We start from the raw sequence: 25,868 nt of genomic DNA, 5'->3' as shown, positions 1-25,868 counted from the left end.
TCACCCACTCCTAGACGACGGCCGCAGCTCTGTGCGAGCCGCCGTCTTCCCCTCACACGTCAGCCGCACATTTCATGCGAGCTGACGTGATTGTGACCGCGCCTCCCCCAACCCACGTGGTCATATAGACGCCGGCGGCTGCGCAGTGCCCGCCGGCGTCGTACTACATCCCCCAGCATGCTTTAGGACTTATTTGCCGGTCACATGACCGCGCTTTTATTCTCTTATTTATTTATTTTTACTCCAATATTGCTCGTTTTTTACCAATGTATATATATTCAAGTTTCCATTATACATCTTTATTTTACAATATTGTAATTTATGTGTTTTAATGTTGCTTTTATTTTATTAATTCTATCTTTTGATGTGATTGGCTATCCATTTTTTGGCGCCAATTTCAAAGCATTATGTTTGCTATATAATGATTTTCTTGCTAGGTATCAGGTTCTTTCCCCATATTGATAACGCCGTATTGGCGAAACGCGTTTATGGTTATAATATTTGTGTATTTTAATATTAAAGTATATTTTGTTACTTTTAATTGTACAATTTATCTTTTTATATACACTTATCCACTTTTTTACCTGGCATTTTATTCATAGGACTCCAAGCAATCCTAGGTGGGGATTATACCACCAGCGCTATTAAATAGGAGCAGGTGACCTGCTCCTATCTTGTGAGTATCCATTTTACCTTATTATTTTATTCAAAGTTTTTACTCAGTGTGCACTATTGGTTGTTTCTCTCTACCCGAGTGACCATCTTATTTCGGATCGAGGATACATACCACAGACGAAGATTATCTACTCCATATCCCATAAGCGAGGATCAAAATCGCTGTACGCTTGCTATACCAGAGCGGGTTCTAGCTCCTCCAAATGTGAGTTTGCATTCGAGATTTCTACATTTTTATCCCCCCATTTATTACCTAACATACTACACTATCTGGCTTCCTATATATTCCTTTGTTTTTCATATACGAGCTGAAGACACAAGGAAGAATCCTATAAGGATAAGTGTTCCGGATTGAACACCACCGTATTACACGTTTTTATCAGACGTTGTGAGATAAGACTTTCTCTTTTTATTTTTTTTTATTTTATCTGGACGATTCTATTTAACTTTTTACCAGGCGCAGCCCTTACCTTGTATTTGTCTTCTTTGTGGTATACCAAAGTGTTGTAAGACTTCAAATAAATATAACCATTTGACCCTGTCGAACGCCTTCTCGGCGTCTAGCGACAGGATCAATGTCGGTGTGCCCCTTGTGGCCTGTCTCCAAATCAGATCGATATTGCGTCTCGTATTTTCAAACAATTGTCTCCCCGGTATAAATCCCACTTGGTCCGGGTGAACCAATCGGGAAAGCATCGGATTCAGTCTCCCCACTAGAACTTTTGCTAGGATTTTAGAGTCGTGGTTTATCAGGGAGATTGGGCGGAAGTTTCCAGGGATCTCTTCGTCCTTGCCAGGTTTTGGTATTAGAACTATGTCTGCCAGGGACATATCTCTGTCCGGTGTGCCCCCTTCCATTAAATCGTTGCACCAAGTCTCTAAGTGAGGTACAATTTCCTCACGGAAGATCTTATAATAGCTACCGTCGAAACCATCAGGGCCGGGTGCTTTATTGCTTTTTAATGCCGATATAGCTGTGTCTACTTCATCAGCGGAGATCCGTTGTTGCAGGGTTTCCACATCCGCTTCAAGGAGTTCCATCTGAGACAGAAATTATCGTATCCCCCCCCGCCTCGTCGCAGGAACCTGAAGAGTCTCCCTTTGAGTGGTTATACAAGTTAGTATAGTAGTCCGTGAAGACTTTAGCTATATCGGTGGGGTTAGTATGATATTTGCCCGTCGTGTCCTTGATTTTCGTGATGTGTGTGCCTCTTTGCCGCGGTCGGAGGGACCTCGCCAAGAGCGTATCCATTTTATTCGCCTTCTCGTAGTAATTCCGTTTGGACCACACCATCGCTCTAGCCGTATCGTCCAATAAGGCGTCGCAAACTGATTTCCGTGAATTCTGCACTGTCTCTAAACTGGCCGGGGTAGGATCCGATTTATGTTTTAATTCAGCTTTCCTCAGGGACGTCAAAAGAGTCGACAGTAGTTGGGTTTTCCGCTTTTTCTTTAACGTCGCTTCGCGTATCAGGGCACCTCTGATAACTGCTTTGTGGGCAGCCCAAATTGTAGCCTCAGATAGGCCAGAGTCAGCTTCTCTTGCGAAGAATTCCGTCAAATCCGTCCGAATTTTCGCGACAATCTCCGCGTCCCGGAGTAAAGAGGTGTTTAATCGCCAAGACCAAGGCGACATCGCACACAATTTATCAAGCGTTATGGTAATCTCTGCGTGATCAGACCACGTTCGGCATGGGTGTGACAATTATGTACGTTTTCTTACTTTTTAATGGAGGCAAGCCACCTAAATGGTGGTTTTAACACTATAAGGTCGGGAATACACGTTTGTGTTTCTGACCCAAGACAGTAAATAAAGTCTTCAGTTTATCTGTGAAAGAAACTTCTACTAGGTTGGACAATGTAAAATATATTCCAAGCAAAAGACACAAAGTAAGCATTTAAAGAGACACCTTAATTATTACAACGTATTATAGTGGTTATGGTTGTAGCGGAGCTCCCTGTACCTCCGCCAAGGATCACTTCCTGGCTGGAGCCGGGGAAAACCTCTGCACTTGTGCTCCAGTCGCCGTGGCTTGATTGGGATCCCCCTGCAGCCTCTCCGTCCTGGAACAGGATAGGGGACTACCTCTATTCCCTCCCAGGGACTGGACAAGGACTTTCCTTTTGAGGGTCAACTTTCGGGAGCTCCTGTGTCCAAAATACAGGTTGCCCCGCCTGGCTCTCAGGTAGCGTTTGCTCCCCTTAGTCTCAGACACCTTCCCTCCAAAAACTGCTCTCCTAGAGGGTTTCACAGTGGTTCAAAACCTTGGACCAAATTGTCCGGTAACCGCACACCGTCACCTCATGCTGAAAACAGTTCAATAACATTCGCGGCTAAGTACCGCTGAGGTGACCAGGGATCCACGAAGTCCTCATGACAAAATTAGTTCCATAGCGGTCGTGGATAAGTGCCGCTGAGGACCATTCGTAGGTTTGGTTCATGTGAGCGGCCGCCAGGGAGCTAGTGTTTGGTTCCATTCGAACGAAGGGAAAATGCCGAACCAGGGGCACCCAAGGAAAGCTGCAAATAGCGGCTGGGCAGGGTAACTCCAGAACGGTGTCTCCGACCTGGACCATAGTCGGTGGGCAGGAGGCCAGCTTTCACACTCCTCCAGGAGTTTGTGGCAAACATTCATGGCAAGGAGTGTTTGTCACAATGGTGCTGTTAGTTTTGGTTTCCTGTCAAATACCATTTGAGCTATTTAAACAGAAACTAAGATTAGCACCCTTCCAATACACGTGAAGCTGCCTATATAGCCATGCATTTAATAAGCTTTCTAAATGATTTAATACTGACATTGTGTAGACATTTTAGATTTTTTTTTAATAACAATATTAAAACAGAGTCTATAATGCAAATATTATACTTCCACATTATAGGTGGCGATTATAGGCTGCGAGTATTGGGAGAGGGTTAGCAGAGTGGTATGACACTACAAAAAGTGGTCATAGTTATGGTGCTTGAGATTGCCCCTTCAAAATATATGAACGTTATCAAACATTACTCATCATTTCCTAATTTTCTCTGAGGTACTGACAAAATTTAAATGATTCCAGACAGTGGCTTGAGTGGCAGGACTCACAACCAATGCTTGAGTACTCTGAGGGTTATTCTAAAGCAAATAGTTGGGGTGATTGGCGCAGCATGGCATTTTGCTATGCATGTACAAGTCTCCCAATTCTTTTCTATGGAAAAGCACTGGACTGGCTGAGATCGTCAAGATTGATGATCACAGGCATGGAGTTGGGGCCAGTCACGTCGAGATTACCTTTCCCATGTGATTGGAGGGGGGCCATTCCTCTAAACAGACACACTCACAATCATTGATTTAACACACACACTGACATACATTTTCTCAACACTTACCAATTATTATTTGTTTTATTTTAATTTGTGCACCCAGCCTCCCTACCTTCAGGAGAGCTGGCGTGAATCCTTTCCTGTGGTTCAGCTGCTCTGATCATTTTCGTCGTCTTCTTGCTCTGCTTCCTTGTGAGCCAATTAGTAATGCCTGGTCAGCATCATAGGAGGACGTGTGAAGTAGAAGAGCTAAAAGATTACTGCTTGTTGCCTCTGCTCTCAGTTAGCCAGCCAAACACCTGCCCTCCTCCGATCTCCATGAGCTGCCTGCCTGCCTCCAATCTTAATCAGCGAATTAGTGGCTCTCCCCATTGATATAAAAAATAAATTAAAAAAAGACTTTTTGATTTAATGGGGAGCTATTAATTGGTTTAAAGTAGGCATAGGCAACCTTCGGCACGGCAGATGTTTTGGACTACACCTCCCATGATGCTTTGCCAGCATTATGGGTGTAAGAGCATTATGGGGGATGTAGTCCACAACATCTTGGGTGCCGAGGGTTGCCTATGCCTGGCTTAGAGCTTCAGCTGACCGCTCTAACCACTCAGTGGCATCTGTAACTCAGATTCAGAAGCCAGATGCTACCCAGGATACCTGGAGATTGGAGCTGGAAGCAAATGTTGGGGGTTAAACCCTTTAAGGCAAGAGAGTAACCTGGGGCCACCTGGCACAATAGTAACCTAATTTAGATGAAGTTGTTATGGTGACCAGAGTGTCATTTTAATTGTGATACACACCTAAACATTATCCAGCTATCAACCACTTTTCTTTTATCTGTTTGTATAATAAAAGCAAGTGAAAATAAAACGATCATTTGTGAGTTTGAAGAACTCATATAGACGGAGCGTAAACATTTTTTTATTTTTTTTTTCTATGTCAAAATGAATTTTATTCTGACAACAAGAATAGAAGTTTATTTTTCTGAAAGGTCATTTAAAGCAGAGATGGCTTTCCAGCGGTTATGTATCTTCAACTACCATAATTCCTATGGGCAGGCAAGGCATCATGGGATTTGTGGTTTCAGAGCTAGAGTGCAGCAGTTTAAATCTAAGTTTACAGATAGAGCGTTTAATTTTTTTCTTTAAATTAACATTAAATTGGGCTTTCAGCCCAGTGTTCTCATTAAAGGTTCTGGCCCACTCTGAGCAAGCTTAGTGCTTTTGTCCTTTATGGATTCGCTCATGTCTGCGGAGGGACAGAGCTAAAGTTTTATTGAAATTCCAAGACAATCAAAATGTATAATAAGAAAGTAGACACTACTGTTTCTTATGGATGAAACAGTTTTTGGCAAAATGCCAGCTGCATCTTCTTATTTTGTATATTCCACCACTAGCAATGACTGATGAGAACAAGCATCTTCTAGCACAATAGAAACATTTGGCATCTCATTGTCATGTGTGAGAAGATCAATTGAGTAAAACAGTTCTTGCAAATGAAGCCCCAACAGAAGGACAACTTTACATAAGCACATCTCCCCATGAGTGCCACCATGCAAACAGATGTCCATGCAGGGAATCTTGAAGACAAAATAGTTAGAGTTGCTTTCACATAAGCCCAGCATATCAGTTATCTCACAAATTCCATTGATTACTATAGTTTCAAGAGGGGAAAAAAAAAGTGGATTAGGATTTATTAATTTTTAGTGCATTACATGCCTTGAGTAATGTTAAAGCAACACTAAGCACTACAACTACTACAGCCTACTGTATTGGTTATGGAGCGAGGCGATAAGTTCCCTGGCTCCCTTCAAGGGTAAATAGTCAAATACAAAAAGCAAGGGTGGAACAGCGCTACAATAACGGATCACAAGAGAGCTGCACATCTGAATAGGAAAGTCACAAGCAGAAAAAAGGATACAGGTAGCACCAAAATAAATACAATATTGTGGTAAGTAATAAAAAAAAAAGGTACCAAGTAAAAGATAAAAAATGTCCTTTTGAGGTTTTAAAAGTCTTCAAATGTTGAATAAGATCACGTGTGGTATCACATCAATGGCATATGCAAAAGATAAAATAGGAGACCAATACTGCAGTATTGTAAGTCTATGGACTATAGACAATGCAGAACTAAAAATTGCCAACCTACGTTTTTCAGATTTATAACCAGCTCTCGGTAAAACAGCTTACAGTGGTATTTCAACTCCCCACTTGTAGGATATCCTTCAAACAGTAGTTGTAGTGTAGTTTATATGCAATTAAAGAAAAAGACGACCCATAGTGCTCTACATATTTGCAAATAAGTAGTAGTAAAATGAAATGTACTTCCAATTTTGAGAGCAGACAAACCGCTCTATGGTAACAGCGTGGGTGGAACAATCCCCACATAGGATACTTTTGATGATGGACCTGATATGTATGGGAAACAGGTTGCGCCAGGTACAAATTAAATAAAATAAAAACTAAATAAAAGTATAAAAGACTGTCCCAAAGCAAATAGGTAGTCTAAAATTCTTACTTTTATTTAAACAAATAATAATAAAATCACTTATTCAACATTTGAAGACTTAAAACCGCAAAAGGACATTTTTATCTTTTACTTGGTAAAAGATTTTTTTGATTACTTACCACAATATTGCATTTATTTTGGCGCTACCTGTATCCTTTGTTCTGTTTGTTCTAAGTAGTCAAATAGTTTGATAACTTGCTTGCCTTCTGCCTGGAACTTACCACCACTATCTGCAAGGAGCTTCCATTAGCTCCACTGAGCGAAGCTCTGCTGTGCAGGGCTGGTTGACTGGCGGAGAGCTATTATCCAGTGTACCTGTACTGCCAGGCTTAGCACAGTGCAGCACATTCCAGCTGAGGATCATTTGCAGTTGTGAAGAAGAGTTGCTAACTTCAGCAGAGCTTGGTAGAAGCTCGCAGTGATCATGACTAGCCGCAGATCATGTTACTAATTGACATCAATGCACCAGAGTATTACATTTGACTTTTCAGAGCAATTGCCTGGTCAGCCAAAAATTAAGAGGTGAATAAAGACAAGATGTTGAAAGCGCTTATTGACAATGTGATCTTTGTTTCCACGCAGTGTCCTCGGCAAGCATGGCACACTACCAGAATTCCAGTACCCCAGAGAGTCACAGTCACCTCCTGTCTCCCTCACACAGCTCCATCGACAGTTTTATTTCCACACAAATGGCATCATCCTCACAATGACACTAATGACGTTCTCTGAAACAAACCTGTGTTACAGCTGCAAGTGGCAAAATGTCGACTGTGGGTGGATGAATAAGCTTTCCTTCCTGTGTGGATATGCCAGTGAAAGACAGAAATGGTAGAAATCGCCAGGAGTGACTTTTGGAAATATTTATATCAGCTGAACATAGACTTCAATGGAGAATATACACAGGTTACAGACAGCCACTGTAGTGTCAGCTCAGAACATCCATGCCTTTCACTGACATGCATATGCTACAACGCGATTCTCGCAGACTCCTGAAATGGAAAGTACGTCATCATTGATGAAATCTGATATTTTCTATGATTTGTTCCCCAGTTCATTACAATATCCCATTGGTGTGCTCTTATTTCATTTTCCCACATAGCCCGTTGCTCTTTTTCTGTGCCTGAGGGGTATCGCCTGCTAAACTCTGCTCATTCTCTACAATGTCTTTTTTCTTATTTTTATTTTTCACATATATTGCATTGCTCTCTGTCTGAAGTACATCTCCATCCTCTACTATGTCTCTCTTTTTTTTCTTTTTCACAATCAGTCCAACACACTCTGTCTGAAGAACATCTCCCACTTTATCCTCTTTCTTCTTTTTTTTGTTTTCCACTCTGAATCCATTTAACGCTGTGTTAGTCTGAAGAATGTTTCCCTTTTCATCCTCTATGTCTTTCTTCTTTTTTGCATTCAGTCCACTGCTCTCTGTCTTTGTCTGAAGAACATCTTCTACTATGTCTTTTTTCTTCTTTTTCTTTCGTTTCTTCTTCTTTTTTGGACCGTCACAGGTTTCATTGGAGTTCGCTATATGTATACTCTGCAATGCGCTGTTCTGGAGGATGTCAATGCCTGATACAGCAGCCTCCCGGCATCTTTGCTCCTCCTCTTCACTATCCTCACTGTGAAAAAAACAGTTATATTAGTGAGTTGTATTTAAACTAAAAGATTTACACAAAACCCAGTGATTGAGGAAAAAAAACAAGATTGCACAATATTTGTTAAAGAAAAACAATGACTGGAGCAAAGGGCTATCTACCATACATTGCAATTGTCAAGTATAGTATAGGTAAAACCTTGATAAAAAATTAGGAAGCTACACATCTTCAGATACTGCTCTGGAATGCAGTTGTGCTTCAGAAATAAAGTGAGCAAAAATATGTGGGGGCATTATCATGTACAAAGAAAAGTCACTAAAGGTTTCTGTGAAAAATCATTCTTGTTCTGCTTCCAACTTAAGTTAATTTACAAACCCTACCTTTAGCATATAGTGCTTATTGCCAAACCTTCCTGGTGATTTTAATATCGAAAACAAACAGAATACCTTTTTTAAGGGATATAAAATTACACAAAGTCAATTCATTGTAAACTTAATGGACCAAACAATCTCCTTCAAAAAAAATCACTTTCTACTGAATTTGGGGGACTGGATAATTACATCATGTCCAAGAAGAATCCAGTAGTCAGACAGATTACATTTTTTTTATTTAGGGACCGACCATCCTTAGTTACTATATGTCAGGTCAATATTGTAAAAATCGCTCTCAATTCACTGCTTTCAGTTAAATGTACAATAAATTTGTTAGTATTCAATTCTTACAGAAAACGTAAACAGTAATCTGTGAAATGGGAACAACTCTAAAATACTCAATTTTAATCGTAAATGTGTTCAAGAAAAACCCACAAAAGTGACGATTGAACAGTTGGAGCGGACTAGATTCTAACAATCTTTCACCTTCCCAAGCAACAATATTTAATTTACATGCACACCAAAGTTTGAAAAACTGAATCAAAACCTTAAAAAGGCAGTCAACTTTTTATTGAAAAACCTCATTATATGTTTTTCTTTATGCTGTACAGTATAATAAAAAAAAAAAAAAAAAAACACACACCAAGAAACAGGCGAGGAAGGGATTAGCATCAAGGAAGAAGAATAAAGAGAGAACACTGCCCACTGCCTTTTTAAACCGTTCCCTTGCAAGTTTCCTCACACATTACCTGTCTATGCTCACTGCCATATACTCTGCTCTAGTTCCTGCATTTTACTTATTAGCCCACTTTAGAAATGGGTCAATTTGCCTTCTGTTACAGAGCTCCATTACTGTGAAGTAACTTTCCAGGAAATCACAAACTCCCCACCAATTTAAAGTCTCGCTATCCACAATGAAGCTGAAATCATTGCAAATGTTTAATTATTTGTTTTGTATATATTTGTTTTAAATGTATCCTTGTAACCACCTCATTGTATTGTTTATACTCTCCAAGACACAAGACCAAAGAAATCCAATGTATTCTTCTTACTGGTAATACACTTTTTAAATAAACAAATAAGTAAATAAATGTGTTTAGATGTAGGGGAAACGGTTTCAAGGGACACTTCACAATGGAGATAACCCAGCTGCGTAATGCACTACACAAATAATTCACAAAGACTACACTGTGCTTTAACCCCTTAAGGACACATGACATGTGTGACATGTCATGATTCCCTTTTATTCCAGAAGTTTGGTCCTTGAGGGGTTAAAGGTTACATCTGCTGAAAATCGCCAAGATCTGTTTCTACAGGAAGTCTTCATTAACCCCTTAAAAGATGGAGGCAATTGGCCAACTTCTGAACCAAAAGAAAACCTAAAATTTGTGCCAAGTGTCTGTTCCACTGTAAATAGTTTATTTTTAAATGCAGAAAAGGGCTTTGTTTTAATATCCAATATGAATAACTAGCACAGCATTAAAGGGTTTCTCCAATCCTCATATTGTTTCTTTTTAAATTAATAAATGCCCTATTAGGCATTATTTCTTAGCTTTCCCCTCCCTTCCAAACAGTAGTATAAAATAAGTTTTTACTTACCTAAGAACCAGCTCTGAGCTGGCATGGGGAAGGAGCCTTAAAAAAAAAAAAAAAAAAAACATAAAACCTGAAAAAAGGAGGGGATAGGGAGGTGGGAGGGAAACAAGGCAGAACCCGCAAGGGGAGACTCATATTATGTATGTTGCCAGCTTGCAGAGCGAGCAGATGACAGATGTAAAATACGCACAGATTTGAAATTTGGCAGTCTGGAAAGAGTTCCCGAAGTGTATCTAGCCCACTGCATACAAGTGCAAATAACTCGTGATGAGCAGTGATTCAATTACAGCCAGATTCCTTCCTCCATGACCACTTTGAAAAGGCATAGGCACAGTGTCTGAGAGCCTTACATGGCATTTAAAGGGCTGGGGCCAGTAAATATGTCCCCAGCTGTCAGAGGGGAACCCCAAGTATCAAATGATACCTTGGTTTATCTGGGTGTGCAGGGATTTAACCATGCTCACACCAAAACTTTAGGATGTCCTGATGCAGACCTAACGTAATTAAAGCCTATACCCTTAATGGATTACACCAGAAAGGTATTTAAACTCCCAGACAATCCTGGTGCATTCATAGCAACCCTTTAAAAAAAAAAAAATATGTGCAGCCACATTAGTAGAGAGAAAACAAACATATATACAATGTCATGTCCAGTTGTAATATTGCAGTAAAAACATAAATAACATAGGTTGGGAGAAAGTAAGAAAAGAGGCAAGCTTGCATTGCCCATTTAAAACAAAATAACAGTTTTTTCACCTCTGGACCAGAACTAGGGTGACTAATGTTCTAATGTTAACAGACCGCAATTTTATTTTTGTGATTATTTTTTCTTTTTTAATGACTTTCATCCTCCCACTCTGTACACCCTGATGGAAGTTATCAAATACAAATTGACAGTCCTTTACAAATGTTAGAATATCAGTTGTGATACAGGGTGATAATACTGATATGGCCTCATAAACTGAGCTGGTATAGCTAAATATCTAGGTAGTTTGAGGAGTAGAGCACATTTGATACACATATTTCTACAAACATTTTGTATTCTCAGTTTTGAGAAGACTATTACAGATCAAGAGGGTTAGAATGTTTACTTGTCTTTTACCAAAATTATACCACACTAGAACAAAGTTGCACCAGTTTTAATAAGGCAAATTTATATTTCAGAATTGTGCAATTACTTTTTTTTTACTTTTCTTTTTCACACTGCATTCACCATTATATTGTATGTACAATCAAATATAAAAAAAATTCATGTTGTTTTGCCATTTAGTTACACAGTATTAATTATGCACTCAGTTAACTTATTTGTTACTATACAGACATAGTAACAAATATGGTAATTTCTCAGCATCTTCTTAAATTATCTATCACATTTTGCACCCTTTAAATGTTCTAATATATACCTCATCAATCACCTTGTACCATTCTTTAGTGACAGGTGGTTAAAGGGACTCTCTCTAGTGCCAGGAAAACAATCAGGTCCCCTCTACCTCCCATCCCCGGTTGCTGAAGGGATGAAAACCCCTTCAGTGACTTACCTGAGACCCCCGCTGATGTCCCTCGTTGCTGCTTCTTGGTCCGCCGCCGCTCCTCCCCTTCATCACGTCAGCCAGCAGGGGAGACTAATCACGCCCGCCGGCTGGTGAGACCTAATGCGCCCGCATTAGACCTCTCCATAGGAAAGCATTGAAAATGCTTTTCAATGCTTTCCTATGGGGATTTTAGCGACGCTGGAGGTCCTCACACAGCGTGAGGACGTCCAGCGACGCTCTAGCACAGCAAAACTTGTGCTAGAAACCAGGAAGTGCCCTCTACTCTAGTGGCTGTCTAGTAGACAGCCACTAGAGGAGGAGTTAACCCTGCAAGGTAAATATTGCACTTTGCAATATTTACAGTTGCAGGGTTAAGGGTAGTGGGAGTTGGCACCCAGACCACTCCAATGGGCAGAAGTGGTCTGGGTGCCTGGAGTGTCCCTTTAAGGCTGCCATCTCTGAGGCTAATGTGTAAAATAATAAAATCAGGTGTCAATACTTGCTAGTGTGGTGCAACATACTGGTAAAATGGTACTCCAGAATAGGAAGTCATACTTTTACAGCATTCCGCAAGCTGACAGCAAAGAGTGTGTGTCTGGGTCTTTGGAGGAACTAGTACTTATTTGAAGAAATAGAATTCCAGATATGTAGGGTGCTCGGCTACATGTGACTCAGAGCAGCTACTACTGCACCACTCTATACACACATACAAAGTTTTTGATCAGTGCTTGGTATGAATCACTTTTTGCTAGCTCAGTACTGATAAGAGAACACAACACAACCTCATGTGAGTTTGTAAGCATGGATGAGGACTTACCTGCTAGAGGAAGCCAGTTTGCGTTTCATAGTAGTAGTGGGTTTTGCAGTCCCAGTGTCCCCAGGGATGGACGTGCAGAACAATCTAAAACCTGATAATAAATGGAGAAATAATAAGAGGCTTAAATACAGGGCATATGTGTGTGTGTTTTAATTTGATGTTTCTCGGTTATATTTCAATGTAAGGTAGAAAAAAACATTGAGGATAAAGGGGCGGTTTATGATCCCATAGAAATTATGAACTGAACATGACAGAACCTTGCAACCGTGTTCCAAAGCAAACAGAAGTCAAGCAACAGGTCTGTAATAGGAATTCAATACTTAATAAGGAATGAAATGTGGTCAATCTTTTCTCTAAAGTGTGGAACAAGTTATATACTCGGCTAAATGAATATAGAGTATACCTATTCAACTTAAGTAGAATGGTTAAATTTAGCACAGTGACCAAATTATAAAACTTATAACAAAAGTGTGCAGCACATGCTAAAAATATGACTCAGGGGCTGACTGCTGTGGTAGGCAGTATTTGCCTCTACTCTACTTCCCCAGTATGTCAGATGATGCCTTCTCTTGAAGGTCTCTTGACTTCACTAATTACAGATGGCCAGACCTTAGCACCAGACAAGGTGCATCGTCTCTGTTGAAGGCACACTCAGGGCACCGCAGGTAAGTGTCACAATCTGTGTCAGGGTGTCCCCTGGCCACTCCTTCGTAAAGCAACCTAGGACGGACACTGGAGGTTTGCCACGGTATTCCCCCACTTTCCTCAGCATAGAATTGAAGCTATGTTATTGGGGTATGGTCTATTCAAAAGCCACACAGTTCCTACATTAAGGTCAGTCAATTCAGCTGATCTAAGGTGGCAAAGAAAGAGCCATGACCTCTCAGACACACGTGGCCATTGCACAGTTGTTTGGGACGGTAAAACTTGTGAGTTTCACTGCTGCTCTTGTTTGCGCTCTTGGCTGCTTTTGGTCACTGGAGAAATATCCGACTTCCAGGACGACGTTAAGGCTGTAATTGCTAACTTGCTTAACATTAAGCCCCTACAGTAAAATATCTCAGTTTTGCTGAGCACACTAGTGATGTGCCTATATGCCTGCTTTGTCAAAGGAGAAGGCTGCTTGCTCTCTGCTTAGCTTGACTAGAAGGACTCCAGTTCTGAGTTTCCGCATGCTCTTCAGGACCAACTAGGGAGGATGTAACTTACTACTTCAAGGGCGAGCACAAGAACTCTCTTTTTGGAGGTGCTGCATATTCGAAAAATGAAAAAATGAAACCACCCTCTGCAGAGGATTTGAAATGTTGGATCAAATCTTTATTCCAGCTGTGTTGATGGCGGCACCTCAACGTTTTCGTATTCGTATTCGCTCTAATGGAGGCACACAGCTGATGCTTCTAATTTCCTCTGCCAGGAAGGTAACTTTTGGTTCTATTTTGTTAGCCCCCTCTACTAGTTTTTGATAATGACTGCGCAGTCATGAAGACTCTTTACTACTTTCTGCCCAAGGCGGCATTCTTTAACTGCAACTTACAGAGAGACTGTTGCAAAATGTAGATATTGTTCATGTCCTTAAGTATTATGTTTAAGCAAACAGGCTCTTTAGGATGTGTTTAGTTTTTTCAATTTTCTGCCTTTTTCCAAAGGGTCACTGATCATTCCACTTGGGCAGTAGTTATCTAGTGGGCCTTTCACCATGAGGCTTGTATGGATCAAGGCCTCAATTTAATATTCTTTGCTAAGCTTTTCAAAGATACCGAATCCAGTCAAGTACAGAAATAAACATTGCCAGAACGGTTTACATAAACTCTGTACTGGTAAGCACATACAATGCACGGTAATTCACACCCTTGGCAATAGGATTATATATATATATATATATATATATATATATATATATATATATATATATATATATATTCCATTTTGTGGTAACATTCTGTCATCAAACTAACATGGTGACCAGGGGTCATGTAGATCTTTCTTACAGGGGGATAAGCTTAACCTTTGATATGGTAATTCAATACCTTTACAAGTCAGGAAAGAGATAACCACTCCCCCTCTATCCTCATTCCTCTCTGTTCCTTCTTGGCTCTGCTGCAGAGCAGATGTGCAGACGCCATGTGCTATCTTCGTGAACCATGTTACACTCTGTTGCTTCCTTTTCTTCCTTGGTGGATGTTATGTCGAACTTGCAGCAGTGAGCCATTACTAGATGTGAAGGCCTAACCGTGGGTGAGATCAAACGTGTGGAGAAGGGGATTACTATATAGATAGATAGATTTACAAGGGTTGTTGATCCGTGGGTCTGGGCTGTATGTTTGTGATACATTTATAGTATTGTGTTGTTGCCTTCTAAATAAATACCTTTTAATGTAGACGAACCTTGTGTAATATATACACCACATTTACGGTAGATAAGACCGGTACTAGGGAGCAATGTCTTCCTATAAAACAGCAACATAATTACTGAGACAAGTAATGTCGCCACTCACCACTGTCTTCTGTATCCATTATAGGCTCAGTCTGAAGGGTACTGATTGCTGGGATTACTTTGATGCAACTAAAAAGTAACATATAATATTAATAAAAATCTGTCCCGACATATTAGGAGAGCAGCTTGATAACTAATACCATGAGTCTTACCTATCCAGGATAGCGGTTAGCTTTTTAGCAATGTGTGATCGAAATTCAGGTGTAGTCTGCAGCTCATTACCATCATGCTCATGGCAGTCAGCCTGCACACTATGGAAAAAGAGATGTTTATACAAAGGGTAACAAGCACTCTATTCACTATAAAATGTAACCAATGCTTCTTACCGAAGACTTGGAGCAGTAGATGGAACGGCCTTCTCCTGGCGCTGAACTGGTTTAATACCTGTGACATAATAAACAACAAATAGTAAATGGAGTGTTTGCATAGAAATGCTAGAATACTAAGGACGTATATGCACAGTGAACCAAAGCATACATAAGATGATTTGAGAGCTATGTACCAATCAGATTCATTACAACAAAGTCATGAAATAAATGAAAAGTCCAAATGAATTACATGTGAGAATTCAGACTATAGCATGAGGGCATCCAGCATGGGGAGGGCATAATGCGTTTGCCGTACATGCACATTAGCCTTTCCACCCTGTTGGATGACATTAACCGCTTAAGGACCAAACTTCTGGAATAAAAGGGAATCATGTCATGTGTCCTTAAGGGATTAAAGGAGGTGGAGTGCCGACCTGGTGCTGAGGGAGATCAGCGCTGGAATCGAATAAGTACAGAAAGGGTTTCAAATCCTTTATTGGCCAGAGAGGGGTGTGCAGAGGGAGCTATAGTGTAAGGAATACAACTTTGTATTCCTAACACTATAGAATCATTTTAATCCTGAAATGTAAAACATCGCTGTTTCAGAGAAAGTGTGTGTTTGTGGGGTGGGGGTAAGGGACACTATAGCGTTAGGAATACAAAACTGTATACCTAATGTCATAGTGTTCCTTTAATAAATATCTTCTACCTATTCATTGAATATATAGTTTGAGATAGTGATAATTTATTTAATAGCTTTGTGGGATATTAGATAACTTTCTATTCTCTATCCAGAGGGGACTAGGCAGTCATTTTGGCCATTTTTAGGGGGGCACCAGAGTAATGTAACACACCCTTGTCCTCCTTCATTGCAACAATATTATTAAAAATGTCCCCAAGCAACCATGACACTAGCAGCTCATCAGTTACTTCGTCCTTACATTCCTCAGAATGCATGAGATGATTGGAGAATAGCTATGACTTAGAGCAGAAGATCCAACTGGGTTAAGATTCTCCATCGCTCCCCTGTTTGCTGACTCAAGATACTTATTTATGGATTATTATTTTTTTTTTGAGGGAAGGGTTAATTCACAGTACACTAATATTATTCCACACTAATCTTTATGGCTGTTATCTTTTGTAATGTACCCATGCCATTCCTTATCCATTCTGATTGTTATTCCTCCAGTCCTGAGCTTCTCTGGGGACAGTCGCCAGCAGTTATACCATGTGTAACACATGCTTGCTACCCAGACCCCCAGCATGCAGCCCCCCCCACCAAAAGGAACGTTTGAAGCACCGCGCGCCTATTACCCTACCGGCTCCCTCACCCGGTGGCTCCCAGGCCGCCTCCCGGAAGCGCTGCATATCCTCACTGCCGCTATCCGAGTCCGAGACCGGCGCTTCGCTCCTGGGCGCCGCCATCTTGCAGGCGAGTCACGTGTCCGTGTCAGGGCCGCGCACCGCCCGCAGCTCTGCTACTTTGTACCCGGAAGTGACGTGTGAGCGGTGGGACAGCCCGTGGCCGCGGGTGGTGGAGTTCGTCGCCGTACGGTGAGTTACTGTGACAGGCAAGGCGGACATACCGTCACACCGCGAGCGAGCGGTAAGTTCCGGCCCGGGGGCCTCCTGCCTGACACCGGGAGCCCCGCCGCCCGTCCGCCCGTAGCCTGCTCTGGGGGTAACCCGGATAGGTCAGCTGCTGGCCGGACAGCCCATACCTTGCCGTAGCCTGCCACTAACTGGGGCTTCCTGTCACTCAGTATCGGCATTCACATCCAATCCCCCAGCAGCTGGCCCCACACAATGCGCTCCATGTATACCGTCAGTGACATATGGTGTCTGTCCGGTACACAGAGTGACGGGGATTCAATACATCGAATAGAAAATCATCATTCACTGCAATATAAAGTGACCTGGAACATAAATAGCACAAATAAATCATCAGATAAAGGGATATATAGAGAGAGAGAGAGAGAGAGAGAGAGAGAGAGAGAGAGATAAATCAAGAGATGCACTCTCAGGACTTTTTAAGTGAATAAAGAAGAATTTATTCCAATAAGTAATACATAAAAAAAAATGACCGACGTTTCGACCCGTTCGGGTCTTCCTCAGGATCTTGAGGAAGACCCGAACGGGTCGAAACGTCGGTCATTTTTTTTATGTATTACTTATTGGAATAAATTCTTCTTTATTCACTTAAAAAGTCCTGAGAGTGCATCTCTTGATTTATTTCTCTATATATCCACAACGTGGGATTGCACCCAGGCATAAATCAACCTCTTTTGGAGAAAGTGAGTGCCAAGATACCTACTCTGTTTATATATATATATATCCTATTAAGCTAAAGTAAGCTTGGCTATTTTAGTGTCATTCACTTCTTAGTTTGCTATTTACTAAGGACCAAATGCAGTGCAGGTTTACAAAATTTGTTACATTTCTTTTTTTTTTTTAACAAATTCTCATATTTACTAGTCGCAAATCCTGTTGAAATATACAGGGTTATTCACTAAAGGGGGAATTCTAAGTGAATTTAAAGGGACACTGTAGGCACCCAGACCACTTCAGCTCATTGAAGTGGTCTGGGTGCTGTGACCCTTTTGCACTTAGTGCTGCAATGCTAAACATTGCAGTTCCAGAGAATTTCAATGTTTACATTGCAGCTCTAAATCTGCCCTCTGTGGCTGTCTACCAGACAGCCACACAAGGGCTTCTGGAATCCTAACTGACTTTTGGTTCGTTATCTGAAACTGGACATCCTCACGGACCTCCAGCGTCAGATTTTCCCCATAGGAAAGCATTGAACATTTAAAATTCACTTTAAATTAACACAATTGTATTCCTAGCACTATGGTATCCTCGCTCACACAATCATTAGGACAAACACATGGGAAAGCATTGAATCAATTGTTTCCTATAGTGTTTTAGCCGATGGTGGATGTCCTCATGCACAGCATGAAGACATCCAGCGTCAGTTGGCCAAAAGTTGCCTCTGTCACATGATGCGAGAGCCCATAGGAAAGCTTTGAATACAATGTTTTTTCTAGTGGTAAGCTTCAAAATCAGTAACTCCCCATTCACTAAACTGGCTTGAGAAAGGTATGTTTCTTTTTAAGCCAGTTTAGTGAATGGGGAGTGACTGGTTGAGAGCGTCCACTGCAGCCAGATGCCACTAGGATAGGAGTGAACTATATTGGGCCCCTTTATGCAGTTAACCACATTTTCCCATGGAGTTAGTTATCCAAATATTAGTGTTTACGGTGGTATTGTGCATGGAGGGTTTTTTGGCATTGCATGCATGTGTGTGGGATGTTTGTTGTATTGTGTGTGCGTGGGATGTTTGTTGTATTGTGTGTGTGTGATTATAGGCTGCCTGCCGTGTTATGTACGTGTGCACTGTTTGTGGTATTTATGTATGTGAAGATGTCTGTGGTGTTATGTGTATGTTTGTGGACTGTTTGTGCTCTTTTGTTTATGTGGGAAGGCTGTTAGTGATGATAAATATGTGTGTGTTGTCTGAGGTGTTAAGTATGTGGCTTGATCGTGTCTTTGGTGTTGTGTGTATCTGAGCTCTTTGTAGATTGTGTTAATGTGGGCTGCCTGTGATGTTAAATGTTTGTATGTAATTGCTTGTAGTACTTATATGTGTGATGTGAGCTGTCTGTGGTATTGTGTGTTAGCTGGGGGGTGTTTGCAAGGTTTTGTATGTGTGTCTGTTTATAAAGTTATGTGGGGATTGAATGTCTGTGAATTGTAGTTACCTTACACTTTAATTGCAAAATATAGGCTAAAATTACTGATTGGGAAAAAAATCTCTCACCCAGCTATAGTTACAGCTTGGGTAATTTTACCTAAATGTTGCATTTTAGTAATCAGTTCATTACAAATTGCTGTTACTTAAATAAACCCCGTAATTAAATGTAACCAGGACAGCTACATTTAATTTCTGTTGGTATTCATGTATGTCTTGGGGTTCTTCTGTATGAAATATTCTAAAAATTAGGTGCCTGAGGTCTGTGAAGTTACTGGTTAAACAAATAACTACGAATTACAATGTATTGATCTATTAATTGTGACATATAGGCCAAGTTGGGAAGATGTAATGCCTTGGTTATTTGGATTACATATTGTCATTTGATTATTCACTGCAGTTCTTATTTTAGTGTACCTGCAAAGTTGTATATTTTATATTACACATCTGTATTATTGTATATACAAAAATAAAATGTGAGTTGAAATGATGTGTTTGTAGACTACTATGCAATGAGTATGTTTTTTGTAAAATTAGTTGTTGCTATCATTTTTAAAACGTCTATACTATATACTATATTTTTCTATAGTCAGTTCTACAAAAATAGGGGAGCAAATCTCCAAAAGTTTGTGTTGTTCATACACAGTACCAGGGAAGTCTTGCTGCTGTGCAATGTAGTGACAGCTATGGAAAACAAATTGCTGGCCCCTATCCAAACATTTTAAATGGTTGGTGTCAGCTAAATGGATTTCTTGGACCTGCCAGTCTTTTACGTAGGTGTATTGTGTGTTTACAAACGTGTCATATATTCTGTGCTATCGACTTAACAATTAAAGGGTTACACCAACTTCCATGACCACTTCTACTTTTAGAAGTAGCCATGTTGGTAGGAATCTGTATCTGCAACACTTCTTCTTAAAATGCTGCACATATAGAGATATTTGCTCTTGTGTGCCTAGTTGCACCCCTGACTTAGGCAGCCTGGAACCCTGTTCCAGACTGCTTATATCAGTTCTGTAGAAAAGTTATGTCCATTGCCAGCTTGTAGTAAACTGCTATTGCAAGGGGAAGCTTGAGTTTCCATCCCTGCCTCCCTATGTTCAGCTTCATTCATTTTTCCTGGTACCCTCTGTCCTCCATCACTTTTCCAGGTCAGAGTGCGCGCATGTACTCTGAGCCCGGAGAATGGTCCAATCAAATGCTTCTCTATGAAGTGTTTTTGTTTGTTCGGTTTTTTTTTTTTAACATGTGCAAGGTTTTATTAGTGACTTGTAGTCCAGTTATCAGATTTCTACTGCATCTACAAGATTTAGCCTTCAAAAGGCTAAAAAATGCTTGTATATTCTGTAGATATTCTATAACTAGACAGAAATGTGTGAAGTAAGCACTCTATTTGAGTATGTCCAATAATTCGTTTTTCCCCCTTTATTTTGCTTATTCATGTTGCTGTCCACTAATTGAGCTAATTTATTATGTATTTTGTGTTTTAACTTATTTTAATTTCTTTTCAATTAACGCAATATACTGTGATGGTGACCTAGTCTGTCACTCTGGAAATCTTACAGCCTTGATCACTTGCACTTGTTGAACCAGTATTTCTGATTTTATTGTATGTACACTGGTATACCCTTTCTACTGTCCCTGAGCAGCCATGCCATCTGTGAGAGGGGATTAGTTCCTTCCATTCTTGTGGAAAGGGGATTAGTCTGGTAACCCGTGTCCTCAGAGGGGCGTTGCAGACAGGTGACATGTAGATATTAGTTTCACTATAGAGGCAAAGTGTCATTGTCTTGGGTTTCATTGGTACAATTAAATTTCATATTCTCCACTCCCTCGTCTTATTTCCTCTCCTTATATGTTTCCCCTTTAATTTTTATTAAGATCAACTATATCTGTCAAGTTCTAGCAGACCCTGTTAGTAGTGGCGGTTTTATGCGTCATTACTGGTTCCTTTCTCAACTATCAGCAGTTTATTCTTTGGGGACATGATGTAACAGTGTGAAAAGCTGCTTGCACTTAAAGCTCAATTTTCTCTTCCACAGACACTAACAGACGACTATTCTGACAGCAATTCCACCTTCATCTGGAGTGCAGGCTAATTATCACTCGGTAAGTGTGGGTGGGCTGTGTTACAGTTTTAAATATCTCTGAATATATTTTATGATCTTTTCATTGCAATTCTGTTTGTCTGGCAGGTGTTTCTTTTGGTGTAACATTTTCTATACTGTGTGGCTACGCCAAGTAGGATGGCAAGTGCAGGTCCAGCTCCCTCTGCATCTGCAGAAAACTCAAGCCCTGGTGGGGCAAGTGGAAGCAGCAACGGAGATGGCAGCAGCCAGGATAGCACATTTGAGTGTAATATATGTCTGGACACAGCCAAGGATGCAGTGATCAGCCTATGTGGCCACCTGTTTTGGTAGGTGCATGGAGTGAGAGATACAATACTGGGACTTTTGTGAGTTATATTAAACGCTTAGCAGTTTGGGTACTATTAGTATTTCCTGGGATGGAAATATAAATACAGATGGGATCCAGTTATGGCATGTATTGTAAAATGTTGTAAAGTCGCTAATTACTTTATATTTTTCTCACCCATTGTAGCTGGCCATGTTTGCACCAGGTAAGTTGAGTCTGTTTTCTTCTCATTTACTATATACTTTAATTTCTAAAAATCCAAACATTTTAACAACTTTGCACAGTGTTTTTTATGCAATAGAAATCAAAATACATAGCATGTATTGGTGATAATAAAGTCTGATAAAGGTTTGGCTCTGTAAGTTAATAATGGCCTTTGTTAGTTCGGTATTGTTTTTGCAATCTCAGCATCTTTGTGGACTGACCAAGGTATTTACAAATTGTGCTGACAAGGCTAGCTTATCTGGTGTTTATAGTGGCACTTTTTATTCTTTGTGTGTTGGTTGGTGCTAGCATAGTAATTTCAGTGTAGGGTTTGTACCAGCTAATCCTCATCTGAGTATTTTTATATATTATTGATATATAATTATCTCATTAATTATATTTTGTTGGACCTGCCTGCCAATTCTCCCTGCAGCCAATCTTGGCAATCTGAGTCATGTGCCACAGCGAACACAAGGCTCAGAATGACTGGATTAGCTGCAGGGGAACAGCCTGGGTTGTCAGGCAGGTCCACCAATCGTGATGTATGAGGACTGGAGGGAGGTCAGATCATTAGGACTATGCTATGCCGCCCTATTGGCGTTAAAGCCTTCTTTTGTAGGACGGCATAGCACACCATAACATCAGAAAGGGGTTAACCTGTTAAACTGGTGATTCTTCACCTTGCAATCATTTCATCATGATCTACCTGTGAATTTCTAATGGTATAAAATCAGTTCTGATAAACTAATCTATTTAGATATAAATCTTCATTTAATTGGAAATATTAAAATTCTAACAACCAGCCAGAATGAGTCTTTACATATAAAACTCACAATTTAATTAGAGTCTTACTGACTAGTGTTTTAAATTGTGATTTAAATCAAATCCACCCTCATTTGCAAACTCACTGTGGCCTGGTTTTAGTCTGGCTGTGTGTGTGAGAGAACATTGTTTGCATGGTATGGCCTTTGCATCTCCTTTCTTTCTATGAACAGGCTAGTCTCTATTTGTAAAGCTGTGTAGGCTTTGGGTGGATATTGTAGAAGCCATATTGGATATAACCGGTCTCTGCATGTTTTATATTATTAGTGGTTGGAAACACGACCTAACCGTCAAGTTTGTCCAGTTTGCAAAGCTGGAATCAGCCGTGATAAAGTGATCCCTCTATACGGGAGAGGAAGCACTGGACAGGAAGATCCCAGGTGAGGAGCAGTGCGTTGTATAATGTTTGTGTTATTTGGCTTTTCCTTGTTTTCAGCCTCGTTATGTGTGCCACAGACTGTTTGCACTTTGTAATTCTATACATCTCTCTATGCAACAGAGAGAAAACTCCACCAAGGCCCCAAGGGCAAAGACCGGAGCCAGAAAATAGAGGAGTGAGTACAGATGGCAGTGTGTTTGAGTCACATGATGAAATTATTGCTTCTAATCTGTAATTCTTCAAAGACTCGTGGGCATTCAAAGTTATCACATAACGAGCTTCCTAAGGGAAAAACTAATTACAACACTAACAAGCTGAGTGAAGCCGCGCCACGCTTCTGATATTTTACAGGTCTCATGATTTGATTGGTCATTTCCTATAACCTATGACCTGAATGATGATTTTGCCTGCTCTGCAGTCCACTTTTAAGTAGTTGGTTTTATATTTTTATTCTCTTCTGCAGGGCTTCCAGGGATTTGGATTTGGAGATGGAGGGTTCCAAATGTCCTTTGGAATTGGAGCATTTCCTTTTGGAATATTCGCTACAGCATTTAACATTAACGATGGCCGCCCTCCCCCAGGTATGTTTATCAACTTCTAGTTACAGCTCACCCGTTCATTTTTAGCACAATTGCCCCCCCATGCAATTAATTGTCTACATTTATGTTCCCCACCACTGACATGTCACTGAACGTGTTGTTTTCAGTGTTCTGTTTTTACACATAATTTATTTTTCTGCTTACCTCAGGCTACGTGTAGTGTGTATTGTTACTACTTACAGTTTTCTAATAAAATTTGACTCAGTTTTCCTGGTTTTTGAAATGTTTTACTCTCCTTTTATCATTTTTTTTATTATTATTATTATTATAAATTTTTTACACTGTTCTCATTGTAATACTCGTAATGTTCCCACTTGCAGATAGTTTGAGATTGACTTTTCTTCTCACTGATTTTTTTTTGTGTGTGTGTGTGTGTTTGGCAACAACTTTGATAATAATTCTTATACTGCGTCATCTCTGCCCTGTCATTAAAATATTCTTCTTACAGCAGTTCCTGGGACACCTCAATACGTAGATGAACAGTTCCTATCACGTCTCTTTCTCTTCGTTGCCTTGGTTATAATGTTCTGGCTTCTGATCGCCTGAAGTAATCTCCCAGTGAGCGGCACTATGGACCGTACCCCTTCAAAGACTACATTCCCACCATTGCATTATTTTTTTCCAGTTCTTTGCCCCCTCATCTTGTACAGTCATCAGATTCCTGCTCTCCAGTGCAGTTGTGTATAGTGGAAGAGGGAAATACTGCACTTTGGAGAGAGAAGCAATAAGTATTACTATTACCTAAAATGGTTCCAGATTTGGGTAAGCCAGAAGGGCGGCAGTAGAAGATGGGGATGGGAGTATGGGATAAAAGTATAAGCAACATTTGAAGAACACTACATACCTAAGCAATGTGAACATATTTAGTTCTGAGCAAGAAGTTCATTGCAATAAAAGTGGAAAGTCAGTATGCTGGTGAAGGACAGCATAACGAAATCCAGGATACAAAACAAGCGCAGCAAAAGATATCATAATGCAGGAAGCTGTGGAATAATTGCAACATAACACAGAGTAAAGATGGCATAGAAGAGGTGGAGAACAATTAAAAGGCTGTACAGGGGCAATGGAGAGCATCTTAAGGCTGTTAGTCACACTGGGGAGAGCAGTGTTAAGAGTACGGAATTCAATGTGAATTTCAGTGATTTTTACTGGCTGGCATTTGTCCAGCACACCCAATGGTCTGTTTATTGGATCTTCTGAAGAAGGAGAACCCATGGACTCTATGGTGTACCTTTCGTACTTCCTTTGTGAGCTGGACCTGGGAATAGAAGGGTGATAATTCCTCAATTTTATGAGATTTAAATGAATTTACTATAATTAAATTGCACTATTTAAACAGTATATCTGAGTGGTGCTATTTTTTCCATATGCATGATATTGAAGAGAAGCAGATATGGTCTGGGCTATGTTTATGACAATCTGTATGTTGTACTTCCTTTTATTGGAGTCCACATCTTGCTTAACCCCTTAAGGACCAAACGTCTGCAATAAAAGGGAATCATGACATGTCAGACATGTCATGTGTCCTTAAGGGGTTAAGTCCAGTTTCCAAGTTCCTTATGTCCTGAGAGAGTGGAATAAAAGCTGGGAATGTTGGAATGATGTGTTGTACTCTTATTAAACTGCCTACTTCTTCCTTATGTAATCTTCACCTCAACCTGTGTTTCTGGCTAGTATCAGGAATGATTTAACAGGATGGAAAATTGTGTGGGAAAGAGTGCTTTTAACTAGCTTGTAAATTTTATTTTTGCTTTTATTACATAAATAGTCATGTATTGGATCAGTGAGATTCATCTATTTGCAAACTTCAAACAGAGAGATGTGCACCAAATTGTATCCAAAGACATTCACATTGTTAATAGGGCCAATATCTGGATGATTGAAGGAATCCCTGCTCTTTAGCATAGCAAGTGTATTTATATCAATTCTAATTTGATATATATCCAGCAGGTGGCAGTAAACAATCCAATATTTTTAGAACACACAAATATTCAGCAGTGGTTCCCAACCTTTTTTTCACTTGAGTATCCCTTGGCAGCCCATTTCCATAAATTGTACCCCTCATATTAGCAAAATGTTTGTAATGAATATAGTTATTTCAAATGTACATGGTTTTTCTCTGCCCCATCAACCCATTTTCTCTTCTTTAGGCTCCCCTGCTTCTCCTCTGCCACAGGTGTATGTATGTGTATATACAAACACTGACAAACATGCAGATACAGACACACACAATCACACAGATACAAACACTGTCACACTAATACAAATGCAGATACATAGACAAAATGATACACAGATACAAACACGGACACGTAGTTGCATAAACATTGGCGGGTACAGATACACACCGACACCTAGAGATTTACAGACATACAGATACAGACCCACATGCAGATGCACACACAAATGCAAACAATGACACCTACAGTTGCATAAACACACTGACACACATGCAGATATACACATACTGACACAGATACAAACACTCGAATACATACAGATAC

General features: G+C 40.3%; 3 protein-coding genes across 9 annotated transcripts in view; 2 read left to right on the top strand and 1 right to left on the bottom strand.

Moving 5' to 3' along the window:
• The window catches only part of HNF1A (HNF1 homeobox A), a 43,016-nt gene extending 35,825 nt beyond the window's left edge, over window positions 1-7,191 (top strand). For all 5 annotated transcript variants that reach the window (XM_063454566.1, XM_063454565.1, XM_063454564.1 and 2 more), the window contains one exon: window positions 7,064-7,191. In XM_063454566.1, coding sequence (XP_063310636.1) covers window positions 7,064-7,191 — 128 coding nt within the window. The remainder of the gene's footprint in view (window positions 1-7,063) is intronic.
• C5H12orf43 (chromosome 5 C12orf43 homolog) lies at window positions 6,474-16,697 on the bottom strand. The gene is made up of 6 exons (XM_063454567.1): window positions 16,526-16,697; window positions 15,213-15,270; window positions 15,039-15,137; window positions 14,888-14,955; window positions 12,393-12,483; window positions 6,474-8,100 (listed from the first exon to the last, which is right to left on the bottom strand). The coding sequence occupies exons 1-6, from the start codon at window positions 16,617-16,619 to the stop codon at window positions 7,560-7,562; spliced, it is 951 nt and encodes a 316-aa protein (XP_063310637.1). The 5' UTR covers window positions 16,620-16,697; the 3' UTR covers window positions 6,474-7,559.
• Window positions 16,692-24,700, top strand: RNF185 (ring finger protein 185). 3 transcript variants are annotated; one of them, XM_063454569.1, is made up of 8 exons: window positions 16,692-16,748; window positions 20,988-21,054; window positions 21,141-21,361; window positions 21,547-21,565; window positions 22,654-22,766; window positions 22,886-22,940; window positions 23,229-23,346; window positions 23,813-24,700. In XM_063454569.1, exons 3-8 carry the CDS (start codon window positions 21,192-21,194, stop codon window positions 23,908-23,910), a joined length of 573 nt encoding a protein of 190 aa, XP_063310639.1. In that variant the 5' UTR covers window positions 16,692-16,748; window positions 20,988-21,054; window positions 21,141-21,191; the 3' UTR covers window positions 23,911-24,700. The 3 variants fall into 3 exon arrangements, with proteins under 3 accessions (XP_063310639.1, XP_063310641.1, XP_063310638.1); XM_063454571.1 differs by lacking the exon at window positions 16,692-16,748 and having other exon boundaries at window positions 20,787-21,054; window positions 23,816-24,700; XM_063454568.1 differs by lacking the exon at window positions 16,692-16,748 and having other exon boundaries at window positions 20,788-21,054.
• Window positions 24,701-25,868: the final 1,168 nt, after the last annotated feature.

The sequence above is a fragment of the Pelobates fuscus genome, chromosome 5, assembly GCF_036172605.1.
Source record: "Pelobates fuscus isolate aPelFus1 chromosome 5, aPelFus1.pri, whole genome shotgun sequence".
Lineage (NCBI taxonomy): Eukaryota > Metazoa > Chordata > Amphibia > Anura > Pelobatidae > Pelobates > Pelobates fuscus.
Note: the sequence above shows the minus strand (reverse complement) of the source record. Positions and strands in the feature narration are given on the sequence as shown.

Excerpts from the sequence above, each read along its gene's own strand:
- RNF185 (XM_063454569.1), top strand. The coding sequence starts at position 21,192 with ATGGCAAGTGCAGGTCCAGCTCCCTCTGCATCTGCAGAAAACTCAAGC. Across the intron at positions 22,767-22,885 it reads ACTGGACAGGAAGATCCCAG|AGAGAAAACTCCACCAAGGC; the intron begins GTGAGGAGCAGT and ends TCTATGCAACAG. Across the intron at positions 23,347-23,812 it reads CGATGGCCGCCCTCCCCCAG|CAGTTCCTGGGACACCTCAA; the intron begins GTATGTTTATCA and ends TTCTTCTTACAG.
- C5H12orf43 (XM_063454567.1), bottom strand. The coding sequence starts at position 16,619 with ATGGCGGCGCCCAGGAGCGAAGCGCCGGTCTCGGACTCGGATAGCGGC. Across the intron at positions 15,271-16,525 it reads GGCGGCCTGGGAGCCACCGG|GTATTAAACCAGTTCAGCGC; the intron begins GTGAGGGAGCCG and ends ATTATGTCACAG. Across the intron at positions 15,138-15,212 it reads TCTACTGCTCCAAGTCTTCG|TGTGCAGGCTGACTGCCATG; the intron begins GTAAGAAGCATT and ends CTTTTTCCATAG.